The 24,053-nt window shown below is 36.7% G+C and overlaps 1 protein-coding gene across 1 annotated transcript in view; it reads right to left on the bottom strand.

Annotated features, from left to right (window-relative positions):
• The window catches only part of LOC131044234 (uncharacterized), a 216,852-nt gene that overhangs the window by 67,449 nt on the left and 125,350 nt on the right, over nucleotides 1-24,053 (bottom strand). Inside the window, exon 6 of the mRNA XM_057977517.2 lies at nucleotides 18,440-18,576. Coding sequence (XP_057833500.1) covers nucleotides 18,440-18,576 — 137 coding nt within the window. The remainder of the gene's footprint in view (nucleotides 1-18,439; nucleotides 18,577-24,053) is intronic.

Raw genomic sequence — 24,053 nt, 5'->3', positions numbered from 1 at the left:
TCAAGGTGGGGACATGACATTGGATTCCATGCCTTAGGCAAAATTTCAATTTTTTAGCTTGGGCAGAATTTTCATCATGTCCATGGATTCATGGACTTTTCCACTTGTGAATGCCTTCTTGGTTTTGGTGCCCCAGCCCAGCCTTGGGCGCATTTTCACTTTGTCCATGGACTGGCGGATTTTTCCACTTGTGAATGCCTTCTTGGTTTTGGTGCCCCAGTCCAGCCTTGGGCGCATTTTCACTCTGTCCATGGACTGGCGGATTTTCCCACTTGTGAATGCCTTCTTGGTTTTGGCGCCCCAGCCTAGCCTTGGGCGCATTTTGGCTTTGTCCATGGATACATGGATTTTTTTCACAAGTTCCAGGCTCTTCGTCAGGATATAGATATGAAATATAACATTTAAGTATAAGTGGCATCTTCAATATGTCTTTTTCCTTTCTTATACTTTAAGTTATATTTCATATATATTGTCAGGATGTTTGAGAGTGGTTTCACGTCCATAGGAATCATAATGCAAATTCTGGATTTTGGAAGATCTTCCAAATTTCCAGACTTAGTCAAATTTCAGGCCATTTTCGGATCAGGATGACATTGGTGGATTGATGTGCATTTCTGGACTTTGGTGATTTTGCATGCTTTCCTCTTTTGGAATAGGAGTTCCAAACTTAACCATTTTTTGACCCAAATTGTCTGCCTTCTGACTCTTCCGGATTTAGAAATGGTCTTCAGCGTCTTCAGAGATTTTCAGCTTTCAGTGTTGTCCTGTAAAGATCCTGCCAAAAATAGATTTTCCCAAATAGTAAGTGTTTCAAAATGTCAAGGTTTGGGCAAAATAGGTCAGAAAAGCACTTACTAAAAATAGAACTTACTAAAAATAGTAAGTTTGATTTTTGGCAAAATTAGACCAATCCGGGACTCAGTAAAATCCCTAAAAAATAGGAACTTTCTAAAAATAGAAAGTTGCTCTGTTTTGGCTCAAATTTTACTGGGAGGTTCCTTGAAGGGTCTTAATTCCAGTCGTATGTTCATTTTTTCCAAAACCCTAACAGGAACCCCTAAAATCTAGGACAGAAGGCAAAAACCCTAAAATTCACAAAACAAGTCCTAGACTTAGCCGAATTCGCTCAAACAAAAAGCAGATTTGACCAATATGATCCTCGAACACATGCAAAGCAAAGAGACTGACGAGACTGCTGCGAAAAGACCACAAAAACGCAAGCCAAAAAACCGGGAGGGCCTAAAAAGAAGGGGGTCCCCATTTGCAATGGGGCGATGTGTGAAAACGTCACAACATTACCAAACAGTCAAAATAGCACTCTAAGTTTTTGGTCATTAAGAAAACAAAAGGGCATAACCTTTTGTATTACTTCTTCAATGACTCTCTTTGTATCATCTAATCTTGATAAGCATTATACTTCATTGTCCTTTGTCACCAACATCTATTTCTTCCAATCTTCAATAAGAATGGTAGAATCATACAAATATAATGAGCTGCTGCTAGTAAGCATACAAAAATCAGCATTTCCTTCATAATTTCCAACTGTCTCGTCATAGGATCCATAGGCCTCGTGATTCTTCTTCAATTTCCGAATAAGCTTCACTAGGTTGATCTACATGCTCATCATTTTCTATTGGTGTAGAATTTTTAGCAAACTCAAAATCATTATTAGTATTTTTCAAAAAATTTGTCATCTGCATACCTTACATCTCTAGTATTGTCATAACTTCAGAAAAAACTAATGTTGCCTTTTCTCTCTGTTCTCATCATCACTCCATTGAATTACACATGTGATAAGAGTCCCTAATTCACTTTCTCTGTTGTTCCCACATGTGATTAGGTTTCTAGGCTTCATTGTATGTGAAACAATGTTGTTCTTTCCCCAGTTAATTCTTGCTCATTTTAGGACAACCTGTAATCTGTAAACCACAAGAAAGCAATTCTTCTTCCATAATTGACTTTTCACTTTTTCGTTTCACCAATCTTTTGGACAACTCATGTGTTGCTAGTAAAACATGCTGTTCCTTCCTCCAAACAGCCAACAAGTTAGCTTACAATAGCTTAGAGATTACATCAATATCATCCAAGATCAGAAACATAATATATTGTAAGGAAGTTATGACATTATATGCATGAACCTCAATTAATAACAATCCAAGATTCCAAAAATATTTCAAACATTTAAAAAATAATCTCTTCACAAGCAATATCTAACATGATGTTACAGCATGTGATTTTTGCACAAGTTTATCATATATTACTCTTTTAGCAAAGGAAGGGCTTCCAGTATCAACCAATCCACAAAAACTTTTCAATAAACAACAAGAAAACGTCCTTCATGATACTGTCATCATAAGGTTTCTTTGAAGATGTTATTTTGGTAATTTCACTAATACAAATGATAACTACAAGTTGCACATCTTTGTTGGAGTGTCATGAACAGCAAAATCTTATCCTTCATCTTAGATTCAGGTACCAACAATATTTTATCCTTATACTAAATCACATCATCAATTACCTTATACCTATCATCCTAAATCTTGTCATCCATGAGCACACATGCAAATGTATCCTTGGAATAATCAACCAAAAGGTGAGCCTTCCAATCAGCTGAGATCTCTGAGCTAGAGCAAAGTGTGGATTTCCTAAATGGTGCACCTACTACAACATTCTTCTTACCTTTAACATATTCAATATCAGAATCATATGCTTGAATCTTACTCACCCACTTTTGTTGTCGCTCATTCAAATACTTTTGCTCTACAAAGTATTTCAAATTGTTGTGGTTCGTTTTGATAACAAATTTTGCACCCACCAAATGCTACCTAAACTTTACCAACACATGCATGATGGCAAGCATTTCCTTATCATAGGTGGAATATAACTGCTCCACATCTCTCAACTTCTACATAAGTATGACACCAATCCCTTCGCCTAATGCATCACACCAACACAAAAAGTTGAGAGAAATCTGGTAGAACCAACATTGGACAAGAACTCATCACCTCCTTAAGTCTATCAAATGTAATTTGAACCTCATCAAACCATTTGAATGCGCCCTACTTAGTAAGATCTATAAGACGTGCCACCAACTAAGAAGACCCCTTGACTAATCTCTTGTAATAATTGCAAATCCAAGAAAACCCCTCAAATAAAAAATGTTCCTCAGTGATGGCCAATCCAAAATAGCTTGTATCTTCTCCTGGTGCACCTTCACTCCACCAACTCCAATCCTATGTTCCAAATATAAAATCTCTGTCATTCCAAAGTCTTATTTGGAAACCTTCGCAAACAAGCTATCACTCCATGATGCCCAACACCTCATCAATGTGTTTGAGGTGATCTTCCCATATCTTACTGTATATCAAAATATCATTAAAGAATACCAATACAAACTTTTGCAATCATCTAATAAAGATGTGATTCATACATGAGGAGCATTAATAAAATGAAAGGGCATAACCAAAAACTTATAATGTCCGTACTGGCATCAAAATGTTGTCCTATGTATATCCTCCTCATAGACTCTAATCTGATGGCAGTTTGAACGAAGATCAATCTTCAAAAAGTATACTACCCCATGTAGCTCATCCAATAATTCATGTATCTTGGCTATACAATACCTATTCTTGATGGTCTTCTTATTCGAGGCACAATAATCAATGTACATCTTCATTGTTCCATCCTTCTTAACTAAGACCACTAAAGATGCAAAGGGGCTAGAGCTAGGCATAATGTGTCCTATATCAATAACTTCCTTATTTTTTTCCCAATTTCCTCTTTTGGGGTGATTGTTGTCGGCATAAATTGTCTGTTGTTATGTTTGATAAAATTTGTTATCCGACAATGTATTAATTAATTGTATTGAGTTGGTTGTCAGTCTCGGATAGTTATGTGTCGGTTGGTTGACGGTTGTGTACCTCTCGGCAACCATCGGGTCCTTTAAATATGTCGTGTACTGCTAAGGAAGGGGGACGGTATTGTTGGATCTGTTGTAATCCTTGGCCGACCATCTCTAGTCTTCTTCTCTGTAATGATTGCATGTGCGAATAAAGATATATTTTATTGCCATGTCTGGTATGCATTGTCATGTACATTGTTATTTTCTATATTTAATTTACCAATTGTACCAGTAAATAGTGATGATTAGTAGTAACGAGCTTGGAGCCCTCCTCTAACTCAATCACATGCTCAAATCCACAATCAAGAGGTCTACTAGGTCGAATGTCTTCGAACAAAATATTGTGCCTATCCAAAACCGACAAAATGTCCACATGATATTGCTTGTCATCAATAGAAGAAGATTTGGAAGAAACAAAGCATAAGGCTACCCATGCAACCTCATCATGTCTAAACGATGCCTCCATCCTCTTTGCTATCACTGCCCTTGGCGCACCATCTACCAAAGCCCTCAACACTATCTTCCTCCCATTTGACATGAACTCCAACTCCACCTTTTGAAAGTCCTAACTGTACTTGCCAAGTGAATGCAATCACTGCATTCCCAAAACATCGGTCTCACCAATCCCGACCACAAAAAAATCATCGACAACTGTATAGTCTCTCAACTAAATGCTCAACTGTGAAATCTTCTTAGTACTACTCATATTGAACCCATCAACCACAATGACACTAAATCAAAGAAATCCTCAACCTCCAACCCTCTCTTCGTCATTGGACCCTCATCAATGCAATTATGAGTTGCCCCATTGTCAACCAAACATGTAACTCATTGTCAATCTCACTCGGAAAGGATGATACCTAGGAACTCCTAATGATGTAGCAGTAGAACCATGAGCCATGTCTCCTATAGCGGTATCATCACGCTCTACCTATAGCTCCTCATGTTCACTCTCCAAACTAGTGTCAACAACCTCTTCATCAATGTCATAAGTGACCTATTTGTAATGTGGTTTGCCTTTCCTAAGGCACCTGTGACCGGGCTCCCATGGTTCTTTGCAAGAGAAGCATAACTTCTTTGTAATGTTTCCTTCCCAAATTGCACTAACTTTACCTAAAAACATAAATTACACAATTTAGGGTTAGGATTTGAATTCACCAAACAATATCTTGCATAATAAAACAAACTCTTGCTTGTAGATCCTGCATAATTAGGATTAGGTGAAATGCATAATTAAACTACTATGATATCAGATTGCTTCAAATTATGCATTTCAACTAATCACTCAATTGCTTCAATGATCTCTCATTTCTCATTGCATCAGGAAGTGTATGGTACTCATCATAAACTGCTATCGCCTCATCAATGAATGGTTTCTCCTCCTCAAGTTGAGATGCTTCCTCATCTTCCCTTGGTATGAATGTAAGATGGAAAGGTCTATCTGATCCACCTATACTAGCCACCTCGGAATGTGATTCCCTAAATTACTACCATCACCTATATTATTCTGATTCACTCTGAGGGAGTTCATGTTTTATGACGCTTGCCCAAAGGCTGTAATCAACTACTATTGTAATTGCACAAACTGTTGCATCAGTCGTTGCTAACCACATGCAAGATCATTTAAAATATCTTCCACACTAGGAGGATCAAATATCCTCCAATCCAAAAGACTCTCATTACCTGAACTACTCATTGTTTCAATATCTGGTAATGTTGTAAGGGGCTGCCTTGCTGGTAATGCTGCAGAAAAGGTGTCTTCTTCTGGATATGGACCAGCAACCAGAAATTGACTTCTCCTTTGTTCTCTTTCATAATATTTTTCCCCTATTGATTTTTCACCATTATCTTCATGTGCATTTTGTCAAACAATTTGCGCACTTCTGAGAATGTGAATGATTTTATTGCAGGTTTGAATATTCAATTTCGCACTAGTTTCATTTCATCATAACGCAGAACATATTTATAATGAAAAATAGAGTGTTTCCTTCAGTTTATGACAAGTTATACTTAAAGATGGAAATAAAGCATACAATTTGAAGCAGAATTTCCATTCACATAGTTGCTGCTTATGTTATTAAATCACAGAGACAAATACAGAGATAAATTTCCTGACTTTGAAAGTAGCAAATCAACAATTCTGGCGCTTGACAAAGACATTACCCCTCATGCTGAACAGTTCTTCAAGTTAGTCTTTATGTATCAAACAAATGCCTTATGATCAGTGTTTACATTGAATGAAACTCTCAGCCAAACTACAGTTATTTTAGACCTCATAAATATGGATAATAAACCCTTCAATCTGCTGCAAATCATATGGAAATTTTTGTGTCTAACATCAAAGATTAGCTGCTACAATAGTGTAGGTATAGGAATGTCCAGACTCCACAGAAAAAGCTCACAACCCACTAAGCTTCCAGCAGATGCTCCTTATCTTGGCGACCACAGGAAAGTGCAAGGGCAGGTTGAATCCCCCCCTCCTAACTCGAACTGGTCTAATTTGGGCCAGTTGGGAATGAGGAAAAGCCTCATGCCAAGAGTACAATGCTGCTAAGTGATGGAATTTATGCCCAGCACCTCCCTCAATACCCATGCCCAAAATTCAGTCTATGGTGTCCATACCTCAATCCACTGAAAAATCAGAAATTTGTCTTCCATGAAGACTTAAAAAATTTCTAAAATTGTCGACCTGCAACAATTTATTCTATAATATTCCAGCCTTCACAAACTGCTCAAAAAAGTTCAAGTGTGACTTCTGAAATGAGTCCGCCAAATAGGCTAAATGGGTTTTCGTCCAAAAATCCAAACACCCAAGGGTTTTCATCCTAGGGTACATTGAACCGGCAAACACAAGATCTCCAAGAAATTCTGAAACATAACAAGTCAAGAATTGATGCCAAATGACTTGCCATCATCTCCATTCAAAGGCCTAGCTGAATCTTCTAGAAGAATCTGATTTAACCCCCTTACAGCTTCTAGAAGAAAAACTTAAGTTAATAAGGTGACTTCACAATATTTACTTTTTTATTCGAGTCACTTTAATTAAATTAATTAATAATTAAAAATAAAGTTTTCCATAAGATTTATTTTAATTTTGTTCCCTGATAATTTTTCATCATAGCCTATGGGAATAAAAATAGGCTAAATGACTCTGTTGGATGATCACTGGGAAAAAGGGGACATTACGTAGGCTCAAAGAACTCTTAGTAAAATTGGAAACAAAACTAGTTGATGGTCTAAAAAGGAAATGGTTCATTTATGACATATTTTCATCATTAAGACAAAGGATATAGTGCAACCCTTGTCCCATTCTAAAGCCTACAATCGTGCAATGGACCTGGGAAGTGAAGATAAAATATCCTTGCATAATAAAAGAAGAACAAAGGAAGATAAAAGTTTGGATGACAATAGTGATAATGAATCAAGAACAATACAAGCACTTTTAAGGGACATGCTCAAAATGATGAAAGAACTAATGCAAAGAAAGAAACCAACAAATTATGGTGTTCTCGAGTGCAAAATTGGGGAGCACACAAAAGGTAACTATCCTAGAAAGATGTTTTGTGAAATTTGCCAGATTATGGGTCATTCAATAAAACAGTGCACATACAATTTGAAGAGGAAGTCAAAGCCAAATACAATAGACACCAAGGGATGCCCTATCATACAATGCCAACAATGTACTTATGGGGATAGTTTGCAAGAGATTGCCGAAAAAAGGAAGACAAAGTGCAATTGTTGTAAACGGGTGTGGCCCTAGAGACCATAAACACCAGATGACTAGAACAAAAGGCCAATGCCAACATGATCGACATAAGGCATAATGAAGCATTGGTCATTACTCGTGCCCAAGCAAAGAAGGCTATGTAGCTAGACCCATATACGGAAAAAGAAAGGCTTCATGAAGCAAAGGGCTGAAGTGGAGAATACTATGGCTAACAAACAACACTATTCAAATTCAAATGCAAGTACAATAACAAATCAATTACAATCCAAGAAAAATATTGCAAGAGAAGTACTCTAAGTTACCATACCAATTTAAGTAGTAGATTTAAAAGTATTCTTAAAATCCAAAATGTTATGACTAATACTGTATCGAGGGAGAATGAGATGATGCATGTTACAACTCAATCAGGCTCTAGCGAGAATGAAGATTGAATGAAGAAACCTCTGTTATCAAGCAATCAAGTGATTGATCCAATGTTACTGACAATTAATATGGCAAAGCAACAAGTGATGGTGAATATGGAGACCATTGGAAAGGAATATCAACAATACAATTGTTGATGGTGGGTTTAGTGTGAATGTACTTTCGAAAGACAGCCAACGAAGTTTGGGTAAGCCGACCATTTGGCCCCCAAATTTTCAGCTAGTGGGTGTAGATCAAAGAAACCGGAATCACCCAAAATCGCCGAGTTTGGGCGATACCCGAGTCGAGTTGCCCTCCCTGAGTTTGTTAGGCTCGGGCTCGGACTCGGACGAGTCCAGACAGTCAAACTCACCAAAATTGCCAACTTGGCGAAATCTCCCAAAATCGCGAGTCCCGACGGTTGGACTCGATCAGCATTGGGCATAATGAAAGTAAAAAAAAACACAATTTAAAAGGTTTTTTTATAATGTTTTTTTTTGGTTTATTATGCTATGCCCCTAAAAGTGAACTTCATTTCATTCATTTGGCAAAATAGGCGGAGAAAACTGAGTTGTGAAGAGAAACAAGGGTTCATTGAAGAAAAACCAGCAAGGAGGAAGCTCAAGATTTCATCCATTCATCACATTGGGGCTGCATTGTACTTTGATTTGGTGCATCAAGAGTTGGGAAGGAAGAGTTTGCAACTCATTTCAAGCTTGTTGTAAGAGGTAAGTTTGATTTTTTGAGTTTTTTTCAAAGTTACCAAGTTTGATTTTTTGAGTTTTTTTCAAAGTTACCCCAAGTTTCTAGGACGGGGATGGTAGGGGACGGCGGGACGCGTTTCCAGGACGGCAAATTTTTTTGCCAAATTTGGGGATGGCGGCGGACGGCAAAGGGGACGGCTATATAAAATATAGGAAAATTTCAAAATTCTAAATGTTCATATGAAAACATGGATAAAGCATGCATACATACATTATATTCATATGAAAACAATAAAACATGTATATAGCATGTGTATGATATGAAAAGTTGTATACATTTTAGAATGTAAATTCTGAACATACAACATTGTTAATACTCAATAGACAATATGCAATTATGCATTAATAAATCAGAATTTAAATTCATTCACATTGTCAATATGCATATCAATAGACTCGAAGGTTAAATTTTCCCTACTTCTATCGATGCAGTTTCCCCCTATATTTTTCAACGGGGGTTTGGGGGCAGTGCCCCCAAGGTGGGGTCAAGGGACGGATTGGGGACGTCCCAGCCGTCAGAGCTAGGGAAGGCGTCCCCCCGTTTCAAGGATGTCCCCTCAAAATACAAAGCAATTTGGGGACAGGGGGAAACGTCCCCTAGCCGTCCCCAAGTCCCCGAAACGTCCCCAGGACAGGGATGGGGGTCCCCGGGTAACTCTGGTTTTTTTTGTTTCTTGTGAGCAAAAATTTCATTTTCTATTCATTTCATTTCAAAGTTTTACATTGTTTTCCAAAATCTTTTGTATGTAGGGTTATATGTAGGGTTTGTAATTTTTTTTTTTTAAATATAGGGTTTGAAATTTTGATCAAACCCTACATTTCTTTTTAAAATTTTTTATAAACCCTACCTTAGTTTTTTTGAAAAAAATGTACAATGAGAATGAATGCACAAATTCTCAAATATTAATTTTTTTTGTATTTGTAATGTCTTATTGCAGCAACCTTCACTTTCTTATTTGCCTCAACTATCACAAAACTATCATACAATGTCTTCTTCTAGACCCCCACTTAGAAAGGACCCTGCTTAGAAATTTCATGAAGATTTTCCTGGGCAAAAAAAAGGGCAAACAAAGTGTGTGTTTTGCAAAACAATATTCCATGGAGGCATTTATAGATTGAAATACCATATTGTTGGTGTATGTGGCCATGATGCCGAGAGATGCCTAGGTGCAACTATTGAGGCTACACGCGAGTGCTATGTAATGGTAGAAGCAATTGAAAACAAAAAGGAAATGGCAAAGAAGCAAAAGGAAGATTTTGCGGCCATTGGAAGTGGAACAGCTTTAGGTTGTGTTGGAGGGCCTTCTTCCATGCCTCCATACCATCCCACTCACTGTGCTACTGCTAGCACTTCTGCTTCTGCAAATAGCAGTGCTAGTGCTCATGTTGCTTGCACTGCCAGTGGTAGTGGGAGTGTTAGCATTGGACCTAGAATTCGTAAATCTAGGTTAGATTCCTTCTTTGAGCCTCGCTCTACTCTTGGATCCCAACAGTTGCTTGAGGGCATGGGTTGGAACAAGGAGGCCCATGATGCTGCTAAAATGGCAGTTGGCAGGTTTTGGGTCTACAACAGCGTTCCATTCTTTGCAGCCAAGTGAATATTTTATGTTTGATTGTTTTAAACTTTTAATATTTATAGTTTGATTCTTTGTTTGATTTTTTGTCGTACATAGTACATACTTAACTTATCTCATTTAATTTATTTGTGATAGGTCTCCTTATTGGCAAGAAATGGTTGATGATATGTGGGGCGAGGTTCTTAGCCCCTTCTGAATCTGATTTAAGGGGATCAATTTTAACTGAATTAGTGCATGATGTGAAGAGGGAATTAGCTGATCAACGCCAGTTATGGAGTACTAAAGGTTGCACCATCATGACTGGTGGTTGGACGGATAGGAGAAATAGAACTCTCCTTAATTTTCTTGTTTCTTCCGTAGGTGATTGATTAATTTTAAATTCATTTAGTCATTAATTTTTTTTTTCATTTAATGTTTATTGAATGATCATTGATCTTGCTTTATTTTTATTTCAGCGGGCACTATTTTCATCAAGTCCATTGATGCCTTCGCACATTACAAAAATGCCACATTCTTGTGTGAGAAAATAGAGGAGGTGATCGATGAGGTGGGTGAGGAGAACGTGGTGCAGGTAGTCACCAACAACGCACCAAATTATGTTGCTGCAAGTAAACTTTTGATTACAAACTAATTTTGTTTGCAAATTAATTACTGTTTTGTAACTTCATTAATTACAATGCAACAAATTATGTTGCTGTAGGTAAACTTTTGATGGAGAGGCACCCATCTATAGTTTGGACTCCATGTGTCGCCCATTGCATTGACCTCATGTTGAAGGATATTGGAAAACTCCCATGGGTTAAGAGATGTGTGGAAAGGGCGAGAAATATTTGCAAATTTATATATAATCATTAATGGGTGTTAGCTCTTATGAGACAATACACAGAGCTGAGGGAGTCAGCTTGTCCTAGAATCACCAGATTTGGCACTAACTTCATTACATTACGGTACATGTTTCGCTGTAAGGCGGCCTTAAGACGTATGGTTGTTGGTGAGGAGTGGTCTTCCTCTTCCTATGCTGTTACCCTTGCAGGGATAGATATGGCAGATTGCATTTTTGATGAGGGAGGCTTTTGGAGTCCTTGTGATGAGATTGTGAAGGTAAATTTTTTATAAATTCTACAATTGAAGCTTTTGTTTTATAATTTATTTATCATTTTCTCTTATTTGCTCATTTTTCTAAATTACACAATATTTGCAATTTTGCAGTTTGTTAAGCCCTTGGTGGTTCTCTTGCGAGTTGCGGATGGAGAAAAGCCCGCAATGGGCTACATATATGAGGGCATGGATAGGGCCAAGGAGGCCATCAAATCCGTCTATGCAGGAGATGAGAGCAAGTATTGTCCCATTTGGGAAATCATTGATAGGAGATGGCATAACCAGCTTCATAGGCCCATCCATGCAGCAGTATATTATCTGAATCCGGCATTCCATTTCAGCCCTACTTTCAAGGCTGATGAAGAGGTTCTTAGTGGGCTGTACTCAGTCATGGAGAGGATGGCACCTGATGGTTGTTCTCAGATCGAACTTATGCAAGAGATACAGTTGTTTTGCAATGCTCAAGGGGAGAACTTCTCTCGTACTATCTGCAAAGAAGTAGGACATCTATGATGCCAAGTAAAAATTTAAAATACATTCTAAGGCATAATTTTAATTTTATTATATATTGTTAAATGAGAGTCCACTGATTTTTTTTATTTTTCTCATTTCAAATTCAGATAATTGGTGGAGCTTTTTTGGCCCAAAGACACCAAATCTTCAAAAGTTGGCCATTCGCATTTCGAGCCAACCATGCAACGCATCTGGTTGTGACCGCAATTGGAGTATGTTTGAGCACATACACTCCAAGAGGCGATAGATTATCTGTGGAGAGGATGAACGATCTTGTCTTTGCTCACTACAACCTCCGCCTCAGAATGAAAAGGAATACATTGGCTAACAACTCCCCTATCATTCTAGTTGAGGTTGATCCTGAAGCCGAGTGGGCCACTGAGACAGAACTTGTCTTTAGTGACGACGACATTGATTGGGTCGACTAGGCAGATGCAAAGGTTGAGGTTGTAGCCATGGCAGAGGAGGAGCAGAGAGCATGAGCAGAGAGAGGCACAACAGAGCCAGAGGCAGACAGTGACATAGATATTCCCGATGTTGGTGAGGGTGGCATGGTGTCACGAGGAGAGGCTATGGTTGCCGAGTCATCTAGGACCTACCTTAGACGCCTTTGCAGGGGGCCAAGGCTGGAGGATGCAGGCTCCTCTGAGGCTGTCGTTGAGCCATAGGCTTGTAGTTGTTTTTACTTTTGGCATTTGTATGGAACATTTGATCATATGATGACATCGATATTTATTAGATGAGTTTTGTAATATTGTATACATTTGACAATATTTATATATCTATGTTTGTTATTTCCTTCAGCTACAATTTGTGTTTATGCTTATGTGATTGATGTATACTTGTGTATGTAATCAAATTAGCTTCTATTTGATGAGGTTATTGTGTCTTTAAGGTGTATTTAATAACGGGTGCATGAAACAAGTTTTAAATCCTTAAAAATCTCTAAATTTTTTGATTTTTTCACTTTGCCAAGTCCAGCCTTGTTTGCGCCGAGTTTCGACTCTAAGTCTCAAGTCCCGAGATGAGTAGGCCTTGCCGAGTCAGGTCCGAGTCTCGAGTCCCATTTCTTTGGTTTAGATCAACAAGGTATTAAGGTACTTGGAGTTTTGATGGAACAAAAGGTAAATTTATCAGAACCCCAGCAGTTTCGTTGAGCTTTCTACTCATTTCATTAAGAAAGAAAACGTGTGATGCATTGTTAGGTCAGGGTTGGTTCGAAGCAGCCAAAGCTGATCAAAATTGGAACAATATATAATCTCCATTGAAAGCAAGGATCAAAAGTATGTAATTGATTTAAAGAACCAAGCCGCGAGGCAGCAACATCATTTGATTTATCGAATTTGGACTTTGAAGAATGGACAAAGAAGCATGATATAGGTCCAATAGAGTCGAATGATGAAGAATTCTAGAATTATGGTCATGCTTGGACGTTGAAACAAATTCTCTCCATGGCTTATTTCACTAGCAAATGGAGGAGTATAATGTATTTCTATAGACTTGTAATTTTCTCAAAGCTACAACTCTCAATGAAAAGCAATAAAAAAAATGAGTTTGAAAAGTTGGACAGTTTATGTTTGCAAGACGTAATCCATGGTTTGCAAAAGACGATAGTTGTAACAATACTATCTGACTTTGTAGAAGAATGCAAACGTACTAACAATATATCTCAGAGTACTAGGAGCAAAATTGTTATAACCTTAAGCATTCAAATATTGGTCAAGTCAAATAGGCATCACAAAATTTATAGAAAAAGAAAAAGAAAATTAGAAAATAAGGAAAGATTGGAATGAAAAAGGAGAAAATATTATATTGAAAATTTGAATTCGAAAAACAGAGAAAAAATAATAAAAAAAGAACCAAGTTTTATATGCCATACTAGTCTCATTGTAGGGCAATGAAAAAAGTTTATATTGTTTGGTGAGAAAAAGTTTACATTGTACGACCTCACTCTCCAGTCCATATTGTACGACACCACTTGGGGCTCAGTATCATACAGCCCCACCGATTTATCAATATTATATGGAAAGTAAAACATGATGTATAGCCAATGAACTCTCTTATTGTACAACGAGATGATTGTGTAATTGCATGGCCACTTAATTCATTTGGTGACTGTACATGCATAATATCTCTTTGGTAATATTGTACATTAGAGACGCATATATAACAATACATGGCTATCTCACTTTCCTATTTTCATTGTATGACTCTCCAAATTCATCCTTGACAACATTATATAGTGCTCTAAATTCTTCCTTGAATGCATATACAACCCTCCAAATTTGACACCAGCTACATTTTAAAACCATCCCAATTCTTTCCTATTTGCATGCTACAACCATTTTGTCCCATCTACACTATACACCTATTTCATTCTACCTGCATCGTATGGCCAAGAAAATACAATCTTCCAGCTATACACATTTGCACGCTTACAATTTGAACTGGTTGCTAGTTTCATAATTTGCAACTACCAAGAAGCATTTTAGTGGTAAAGTATAGCACTTCCACTGTATAAAAACCAACCTCAACCTCCCTTGTACAATCGGTTTCATTTGCACAGCCCTTTAATTGTCCCATCAAAAGTCTATTCTTAGAAGCCATTCTTAACAACAATCTATTCTTGAGAGCCATTCTCAGTAAGAGTCTATTCTTGAGAGTTTCTGAAATATGCCCCCTTGCTAGCCTCTATTTTTTTCCTTTTCACTCACTGTAATTTTGTCAAACAGTTTGCCTTCCTCACTGTAATAAGCAGCCCTGTAGTTCTGATTTTTTGTGTTTTGTGTGTGGGGTTTATAGTTCATGAAATGCTTGCATTTGAAGGATTAAAAACATGAAACAACAATGGCTGATTGCAACTCTGAATTAAAATCATAAACTTCTTGAAACATCATACCATAAACTTTCTGGGAAACAACATACTAATTCACTTACAGAATTTATTTAAGTGCATTTGCTGATTTCTCAGTCCATACAGAAGGACAATGTCTTCGAACACTTACATAATTATTTCAAACGCAGATTGTTGGTTTTTCAGTTCATAGAGCAGCAAATAATGTGTTGAAACCTCTAGCCGCAGCCACAATATTCCAACATAGGTACAGCTGGTATTGATACTATCACAATAACAATCAATGTAGCAAGTTACTATAGCAGTGTCACTGTAGCAAACCACTGTAGCAGTGGTACTGTAGCAAACTTTTAAATCTTTTCTTTTCCCTTTAATTTTTTGCTGCCACAATTGCCCTCAAATCTGCTCCAATTCTGCCCTTCTCTGTTTGAAAATCTAAGACTTTGTAAGCCCAATGTGTTTCCTAAATGAAAACACCATTAATTCTCCTCACTGTATCTTGCAACAGTGAGAAGAATGTCATTCATGAGGGATTTCGTCCTCACAAAACCTTTAAGATGAACTCTCCAACAATTTCACAAATTTCTTATTCAACCCAGCTTGCCAGAAGAGGGACTCTTGAATGTCTTTTATTTCTTTCTCAAGAGAGGCGATTCACTTTCCTAGGCAATGTGGGATTAAAGACTTCACTTCCTTTTAATATTAAAAATCTCCTTTTCCTCATGTAGGCGCCCAAGTACACTTAAAAGGGGGACATTTAATATTTGTAACACATACTTTATTTATCCCACTAAAGTCATCTATTAAATAACAATAAAGTTAAATAATTTAATTTAACTTTATATCTTAACTTTATTGTTAAATTAATGAATAATATCATATGACTATTGAATCTTCAGTCGGTATTAAACAATTACCACCGACATAAGTGCCATCCACGAATCCATTGACTCACTAACCCGGCCCAACTGACTTACTATAAAGAGTAAGTGGCCAGAAACTGCACCAAATCACCTCAAAATCACTCGCAACTGAAACTGCCTAGGCCAAATGGCCTCAAGATCCCTTAAATGTCCTGGTTAGCCTATGGGACCAAGGAGAAATCGACTAACGACAACATTATACAACATGGGATAGAAAGGGGGCATTATAGTTTCAATCTGCAATCAAATGAGGTCCCTTGGTTGGATGGTAGTTGGTCCAAAGCATTATTCAAATATTGACATACGTTGGTTAAACACTCCAAAATCTCTATTCTTTGGTTATGTCAACATTGTTTTTTGCCTCTTAAAAAATCAAGAAAATGCTGTGCATTGTGAAGGTCTTAATTTAACAGTGGTTGCCCTCAGACCCCATGAGGGGCACTGCCCCCAGACCCCCACCACACTCATTTGACTTACTAAGTACTCTCCAAGTCCAAGCTTGCAAAGTACACATCCAAGTTTCTTTACAAGTCCTCATCTACAATATTCTCATCAATTTGAAAAATCTTACTTAATGTTACTTGATGTTTACTTGTCATTTAGAAGACAACTTTTTCTTTTGGGGGCATGTTGTTGTCAATGTGCAATGCCTATTATTATGTTTTGATAATATTGGTTATTGGACTATGTGTTAATTGTTTGTCAGCTTTAGGTGGTTTGAAGTACCAGTTGGTTGATGGTTGTGTTCTATCAAGACTTTTAAATAAATTGTGTAGCGTCAAGAAAAGGAGGATGGTATAGTTAAATTGTCCTTAGCTAACCATCTTTGGTCTTTTTTTAAAAAATAATTTCTTGTGAAATAACAATAAATTTTACTCATGTATCTAGTATGCATTGTCATCTCTATTATTAATTCATGTACTTATTTTCTCAAACAGAGCAATAAACAACTGCCATCTACATGACAACGATCCCAAGTTCGGCTAAATGGTGGTGGCATCTCCATCACCTATTAGAATCATAATGTTATTGGATAGTCTTCTCTAGGCACCCTCTAAGATTTTATTGCTTTACAAGACATCTTTCTTACTAAAAAACATGAATGCCTTGAGTAAGCTGTCCCCTTAGCCACAAGATATGTTTGGACCTCAATTTTCTAGCATGAGACCTATAGAAAAAGGAGTGTTCATAATTTTGGTCAAGTGGCTTGCTGCACTGGAGACTGATTTCCATTCCAAGATATCATTATTGTCCTATGATATACATTCCATATATATCCAATCCCAAACTCAAAGGTGCCTACACCTATGTTGGGATGTCTTTATTGTAGCGTGACATTAATCACCAACCTCATTTAATTAACTATGTTGTTTGCATTGAGGTAACCCATAGCTTGCTCTCTATATTGAGATTTCCAACTACTAAATGGGTGATGTTAATTTTCTAGGTGCTCCAATTCTTGTACTAGCAACCACTAGGTGCCAATACGTGATCTTGTCAAGGATGAGTCATGTCTTCTTGAGTTGAAAGCAATATAAGTTTGGTTTGTTGAAAAGTTCTAATGATGGGAATAACCATGTCATGGCTTATGTGAGCTACCTTTTTCTGACTAGAAGAATCTCATTTTGAAAATTCTTAGTGGACTCCACTATTTTCCAAATTATCATAGATTCACTTGCTTTCCTTGTGGGAATGGCGCAAGCATAGTAAATTGTGTTCTTAATAGCATATGCTTCATACCTAACACCAAGGCCACCTTGACTTACATATACCCACCTTGGTGATCAGCTTGTTTTACGCGCTCCATACTCTTCTTGCTCCTTCCTCATTCTCCCCACTTCAAGTCTCTGGTTCTCATTGCATCATGATCTATTTTGTTGATGGGTACATCATTGACTATGCTTTCCAAATTTCCTACCCTATCTCCAACTTCTATTCCCTTCCACCTACTGCTACTACCTTGTATGAGTTTATTCCATTTCCTTTTGTTAATATAACTCTTCAAATTTCATTTTATCACTAGAACCCATCAGTCAGCACAAAATACTGTAGGACATGTGGAATTCCTATTAGCCTTGGCTGTCATCAACAATGCCAAGTATATTCACTCTTTCACTACAACTCTCAATTACAGTATTTCAGCCAAATGGAATGGGGCATTTTCATCCTTTGCTAACTCCAATAATGTTATATGATGTTGACAATAAATGCTTAAGTTTTGGATCTAAACAAACATCAAGGACAATCACAAGTAGCATGTGCTCACCAAGAGATACACCAAGTACAATTACCATAGCAACAGTACTCGTCAAAAGATGCCATGCATTCAAAAGAAATTAAATATATAAACAAGACACAATGATAACTTTACATGTATATCCACAAAAATAAACAGCATTAAGAATAAAAAAAAGTTGCATTTGATGCATGTGAATGGGTGAGAATGAGAAACAGAAAGCAAACGTGAAAGCAATTATGAGCCAAGTCTCACTTGTAACTGTTTATATAGATTGTCTAAGAAGTGACAACAGTCCTACAACCACTTTAAACAGCTAGTGCATAGTGTTCTAAAATGATATACTGGTAAAAACACAGTCAATCCAAGAACAGGAAAAGAAATCAGGACTCCATCGTTTCTTGAGAAGCATGTATTTCCATTGACCTTATTTGCATTTGTTACCTGTTGCATCTCTTATCTTTTGGAAATCTTCATAACTAAAAACATTGCCATTGGCAATGACAGGAATAGACAATGCAGAAACCACCTGAGCAATCACATCCCACTGTGCAGGGTCCCTTGGCCTATCTTCAACTTTCCTACATTGTGTGCAAGAATATTAAATAAATCAGATGCAGATGATTACAAGTTGCAAAATGTTATTGAGTGCAAAAGAAACACTCCAAAAAGATTAGATATCTGATTCTCAAATTTTCATCTAATTTTAAATCATGCTTGTAATTTTGGACAAGCAGCTATCAACGTCCTTAATGTAACGGTAGTAACAGTAGCTTCAATGAAGCACGTCATTAGTAAATTAGAATTTACTTCGATCATCTATATTTACAGACTTAATTCTCTCTGGTAGCGTTGTAATTGTGAAAATTGACATAAGCAGACATGACAGCAAAAACTCGTATTTTTTGACAGCTCAGGCAACTAGTTTTATGATCCAGAACAAAGAACAAAGCAATTTTTATTCGAACACATTATCATTTTGCAATCATATAGCACTCCACTTTCAATACCTGTTTGACTGACAACACATTTGATAAATTGCACAGCAGTAGTGACTGGAATTATGTGTTTTGTTCAGCATAGAGTGTTGAATCTGGGCAAATCACAGCAAAGATCTCAGCCTGAGTTTCGCAGTTGAGACTTCTGCATCTACCAAAACTCATGATTTTCAAAACTATATTACATGTAAAAAAGGTTTCAATGGTTCGTTTCTTTTAAATTTCAAGTTCATTTTTTGTTTTCATTAAACTCGGTTCAAGCTGTGTTAACGACAGAAAGTATCCACTTGAAATTTCAAATAATGATAAAGTTCCTTTTCCATTTATTATATTTTTTTAATGGCCAAGATATTTTGTCAAGTCCAAGCATAGAAAAGCTTGCCAAGTTTTTGCTGAGTCCAAATTTCAACACCATGGTTCGATGCCTACCATTATAGGATCGCACATTCTATTTTTTGAAATTACATACACAAGACAATTTAAGAAAATAAAAACTCCAGTTTCTAATCATCAACCTTATCACTATGGAAGGAGGACAGGAGATAAATCTTCTTTACAATGAATCCACTCACATCTATTATGCAGCAGGGAGAAAACCCATGTAAGCCTAACTATATTTAAGCATCATAAATACCACCAAGGCATGTGATCAAATCTTCCTGAACTAGTGGTAGGCAGAGTAATTGCTATAATAAAGACCCAGGTTCAAGCCCAATTACGTATATCTGCAGTTTTAATACAATCCTGGTAAGGCGGATATATGAATGGGACAGTATGGGAGTCCCATTCAGACTTTGGCAGAAAAGAAAACCCTCGGACAAAGCATGTATGCCAAAATATGCACTAAGGTTAACATGCACTTGGCATTTTTATCTGATGCCAGTTGAGTGTTACAATTTATCTATCAAAAGAAAAACAGGGCGTTGAGTTGCCAGCTTCTCTGTACTAGTTTTATGCTTGTTTCTATCATAAATTGATAGTAAAAAACTGTAGTAGTATATAAGTAAGTAAAAGATCCAGCAAGAAAAAATTCTGTGAGGATTCTGTGACAAAATTAACTTATGAAGCAATACTACTTACTGGAAAATTTGAAGACCAGCAGCTTCATGACATACTACTTCCATAAATAAAGACAATATACACTTGTATGAAGTACAGCTTGGGAGCTCAACATAATTCACAACAAAAGAAAAAAATGATTAAGAGGGATTGCAATAATATAGAGGAAGTTCATTTCTGTATAAGGAGTAAAATTGACAACTCATTTTAGATGCCTCATATCCATTCTGCCAATAATGATTGGCCAATATCACACCGCCAGTACCTAACTGTCTCTTCCTACCAATAAAGCTCCTAGTATAGAAGCCAATTAAGAATCGTTTGAGAATCGGGATCTGTGCGCTTATCCCAAGGTGAGTAACCATGCAGCCACGGTCCATAAGATAAACAGCTAATTGAAATTACTTTACTAATCACTAGTACAAATTTTTAGTAAAAGCGTCGGCTATCAAGTAAAAAGCACCTCCTAAAAGGAGGTTTATTGACTTAAATTGATCCAAAATCTCTTCTACTTCTCAAGATCTGCAAGTATTAAAACTACAAACAGCTGTTATCAAGTAATGTTTCTTCTTCTTAAATTATTCTTGTTGGTATTCATGTCCATGCTAGCACTAGAATTTTAACCCTCCATTTTTGCCATATCCCTTTCTTAAGTTTGAGGATACTAGTTGAAGACTTGTTGCTAAACAGATTTGTCATGGCAATCATTTTTCTAAAACTGACCCTGTTCACCCGAAGAGCAGTGACAACTGTGCTAACAGTTAGAGAGATTGAGGTAAAACCACAATCTTCCTCATGTTTGAGAGGGCAACTCCCTCATAGGATGGGGGTGTTTATAAGATTTTTGTGTCCTTTAACCTAAAAGTACAAAAAGGAGACAAGACAAAACTAAAGAAAGATGACTAATGTAAACCCCAATAGTAGACATTCGAATACCATTTGAGATTCACAACAAATAACGATTGCAAAGGGAGTTGTAGACCAAACTGTGTTTTAGGTATGCAATGATGATGAAAGGACAACATGGAACCTCAACATACAAAGAGATAGGCTCTACTAGCACATCCAAATCAAGATACCACGACATGGGTGTGTTTCATCACATCAATTACATAGATTATCAGTGTTTTACACATGCATAAAACGGTTACCAAAATAACATACGAGAAATTAGCAATAATAACACAAGAATACATTTAGAACATATAAACTATACTACATTCTTCATTAACTTTTGAAATTATACAATTCCAAAATCCTTTTTGTACATAGTGTGCATATAAAAGTTCCTCAAAACATCTCTGAAAATTTCTCCAAAGTTTCCCCTTTGTCAGAGTCCCTTACATTGCAAACAGCCTTGTATTTATAGGCTTGAGAGGATAACTACCTCATAACTTTCTGACCACCTAGTAACGACCTTTTTGAAATACAATAATTTCATTTGGTTAGGATTTACTTCACTTTTGCGCAACTAAGGTCCATTTCCTAACTTTTAGTTACAATAAGTGATGTCACTTTTTCAAAAAGATAACTAGGAACTTGTAACCTTGAAGAAAGACCAAATTATTGATCTGCGTCGAGTCCGAGTCTCATTTCTAAGGTTTTACATAATTGCTTGCTTTATCTTTGATAACTTCTAAAGTCAGTCTACACTTGTCTGAACTTTGTTCCATGTCATGAACTGATGCACATCTCATATAGGCAAACATAAGATGGTGTACAATAGAGAGAGAATAAGATGTTCGAAAACAAATTGTCTTCAATCAAGGCCTCATTAGTCCACAAATCAACATAACAAATATCCAAATTGGATGATTTTTCGAATGAAGGCAATTCCTTCATTGCATTTTTGTCAAAACTTGAATTGTAGATGCACACCATAAATGCATGCTTCTCAAGCATAGGTTACTTGTCCATTGACAATTTGGCCTTAATCCCTTAACCATCAATAATTTCCAATCTTGATGGTTGCTTAAGTTTACACTTTCCTTAAGCAAAAGATGTAATTGAAAAGAAAATTCATAACCAATGCATCCATAAGTTGGATCTCAACCATATGGGTCTAAACATCCAGTTGCACAATATGAATTTGAACTAGAAATTTGAAGGTCTTCATAAGCTTTGAGAATCTTTTACCAACTACCTTTAACCTTCCACCTTGAGCATACTTGGACATAAATCATCCACACCTAGTACAAACAATGAGGACTCTTTGCTCTTAAAATGAGGGCTTGGAGTACAATCTCTTGACAGCATTGAGTGTAATCAAAACATCCACTATGTGAATTCTATCTTTATCTTTAAGTGCTTTTGCAATGACACCATTTATATCCATATAACCAGATTTGAAGCTTCATAGAGGATTTACTCATATGATTGCACCAGAAAACTTTTTGCAACTTAATGCTTTGTAAATTATTGCTCTACAAAAAATTATCGTCGCCATCAGACCACCTGTCATAAATGTACCGAATCTTTGCATTAGATGACCACTTAATGATATTGATTTGCTCAATTCTAATATCCATGTCATATAGTCAACGTGCCTTGAATATGCATATTAGTTGCATTTGCCTGTAATTGTGAGATGACATCTCTTTGAGGCATTCTGTCAAACAATTCAGGTTCTTTGTCTATGCTTCCACATGTCTGGTGCTGTAGTTGCAAATACAAAATCAACAATATTTAAATGTTCTTCTAGTTTTAATGAATGCTCATAACATGTACTAGAACTCCCATATTTTGCATAGACTTGAATTTCATTTTTACTTATTCATCCAAGTTGTGTATGCGTATTTCAAGAAGAGAAACAGTTATGTAACAGACCCTTTATTTTATCTATATTCTTGCAACATAGTGCTGCCTCTTCCTCCATCAGCCATCTTAGCTTTATCTCCAACTTTGCATAAATGTCATTTATTTGTGGATGCGATCTATTTCTCACACAAAAAGCATGTAGCATTTTATAACCAATGATCCAACTAAATCCAGGTGTCTTTAATTCCTCTAACTTTCATCAATCGCCTTACTTTTTGAACTTCACCATTCCTTCTCAAGTCCACATCAATTCATTCCTCTTATGAACTATAGGCACCAAGAAAACACATTTACACAACCACCATATTTTCAACTGGATCTTAATACTAGTGTTTTGGGCATCCTCAAGACAACAAACATAGGCATGAATGCCAACTATGCACAAATAATGATCAACTATATATGTGATGCCATAATGCTTATTAATGTGACTGAAGTGTGTACAACTTTCATCCATTTAACTGGAACACAAAGTTTACAAGGTTAGGACGTGTTTGAGAGTGCTTCATTAATTTATAGATCTTGGGAGCTTCCTTGTAAATCCAATTTGCGCACATTCTGTAGTCATTTCATTTCATTCCTTGAGATGACATTGCTTTAAGGCAATCTATAAAACACGTCAAGAGTGTTGTCTATGATTCCACATTTTGCATGCATATCTATAGGAGCATTTCCAACTATAATCTTTGATAAAAATCTTCTTAGCCAATATGCTTTGATCGAGGTACATAACTATTGCAAACACTTTTGCTTTTGGTACATGTTGTATGAATCGGCTTAATAACTGCCAATTACATTTGCTTGAAAGTTTCTTAAATCATTTCAACAAACCCATTACACGACCTACAATCATTGCATTCTGAGACCACATTTCTTTGAGGCAGTCTGTCAAGCAATTCAGGTGCATTGTCTATGATTATTGATTCCACATTTTCCATGCATAGCAGCCAGAATATTTCCAACTGTAACATCTAACAAAAATATTGTCTTACGCTTTGATTAATTTGCATACGATGTTCCAAGCTTCACACTTCAGTGCAGGTAGAGAGGAGGATAAAAAGAAAAATTATAGATGTTGGCCTTTATGTTATTGCCTGAATTCGCTTGAGAGCTTACGCTTCTTCAATAGGTGCATTTCGTGCCTACTGCAATCATTGCATTCAACGAGACTGTCTCTTCGAGGC

This window comes from Cryptomeria japonica, chromosome 6 (assembly GCF_030272615.1).
Source record: "Cryptomeria japonica chromosome 6, Sugi_1.0, whole genome shotgun sequence".
Taxonomy (NCBI): Eukaryota; Viridiplantae; Streptophyta; class Pinopsida; order Cupressales; family Cupressaceae; genus Cryptomeria; species Cryptomeria japonica.
This window is presented reverse-complemented; position numbering and strand designations above follow the sequence as displayed.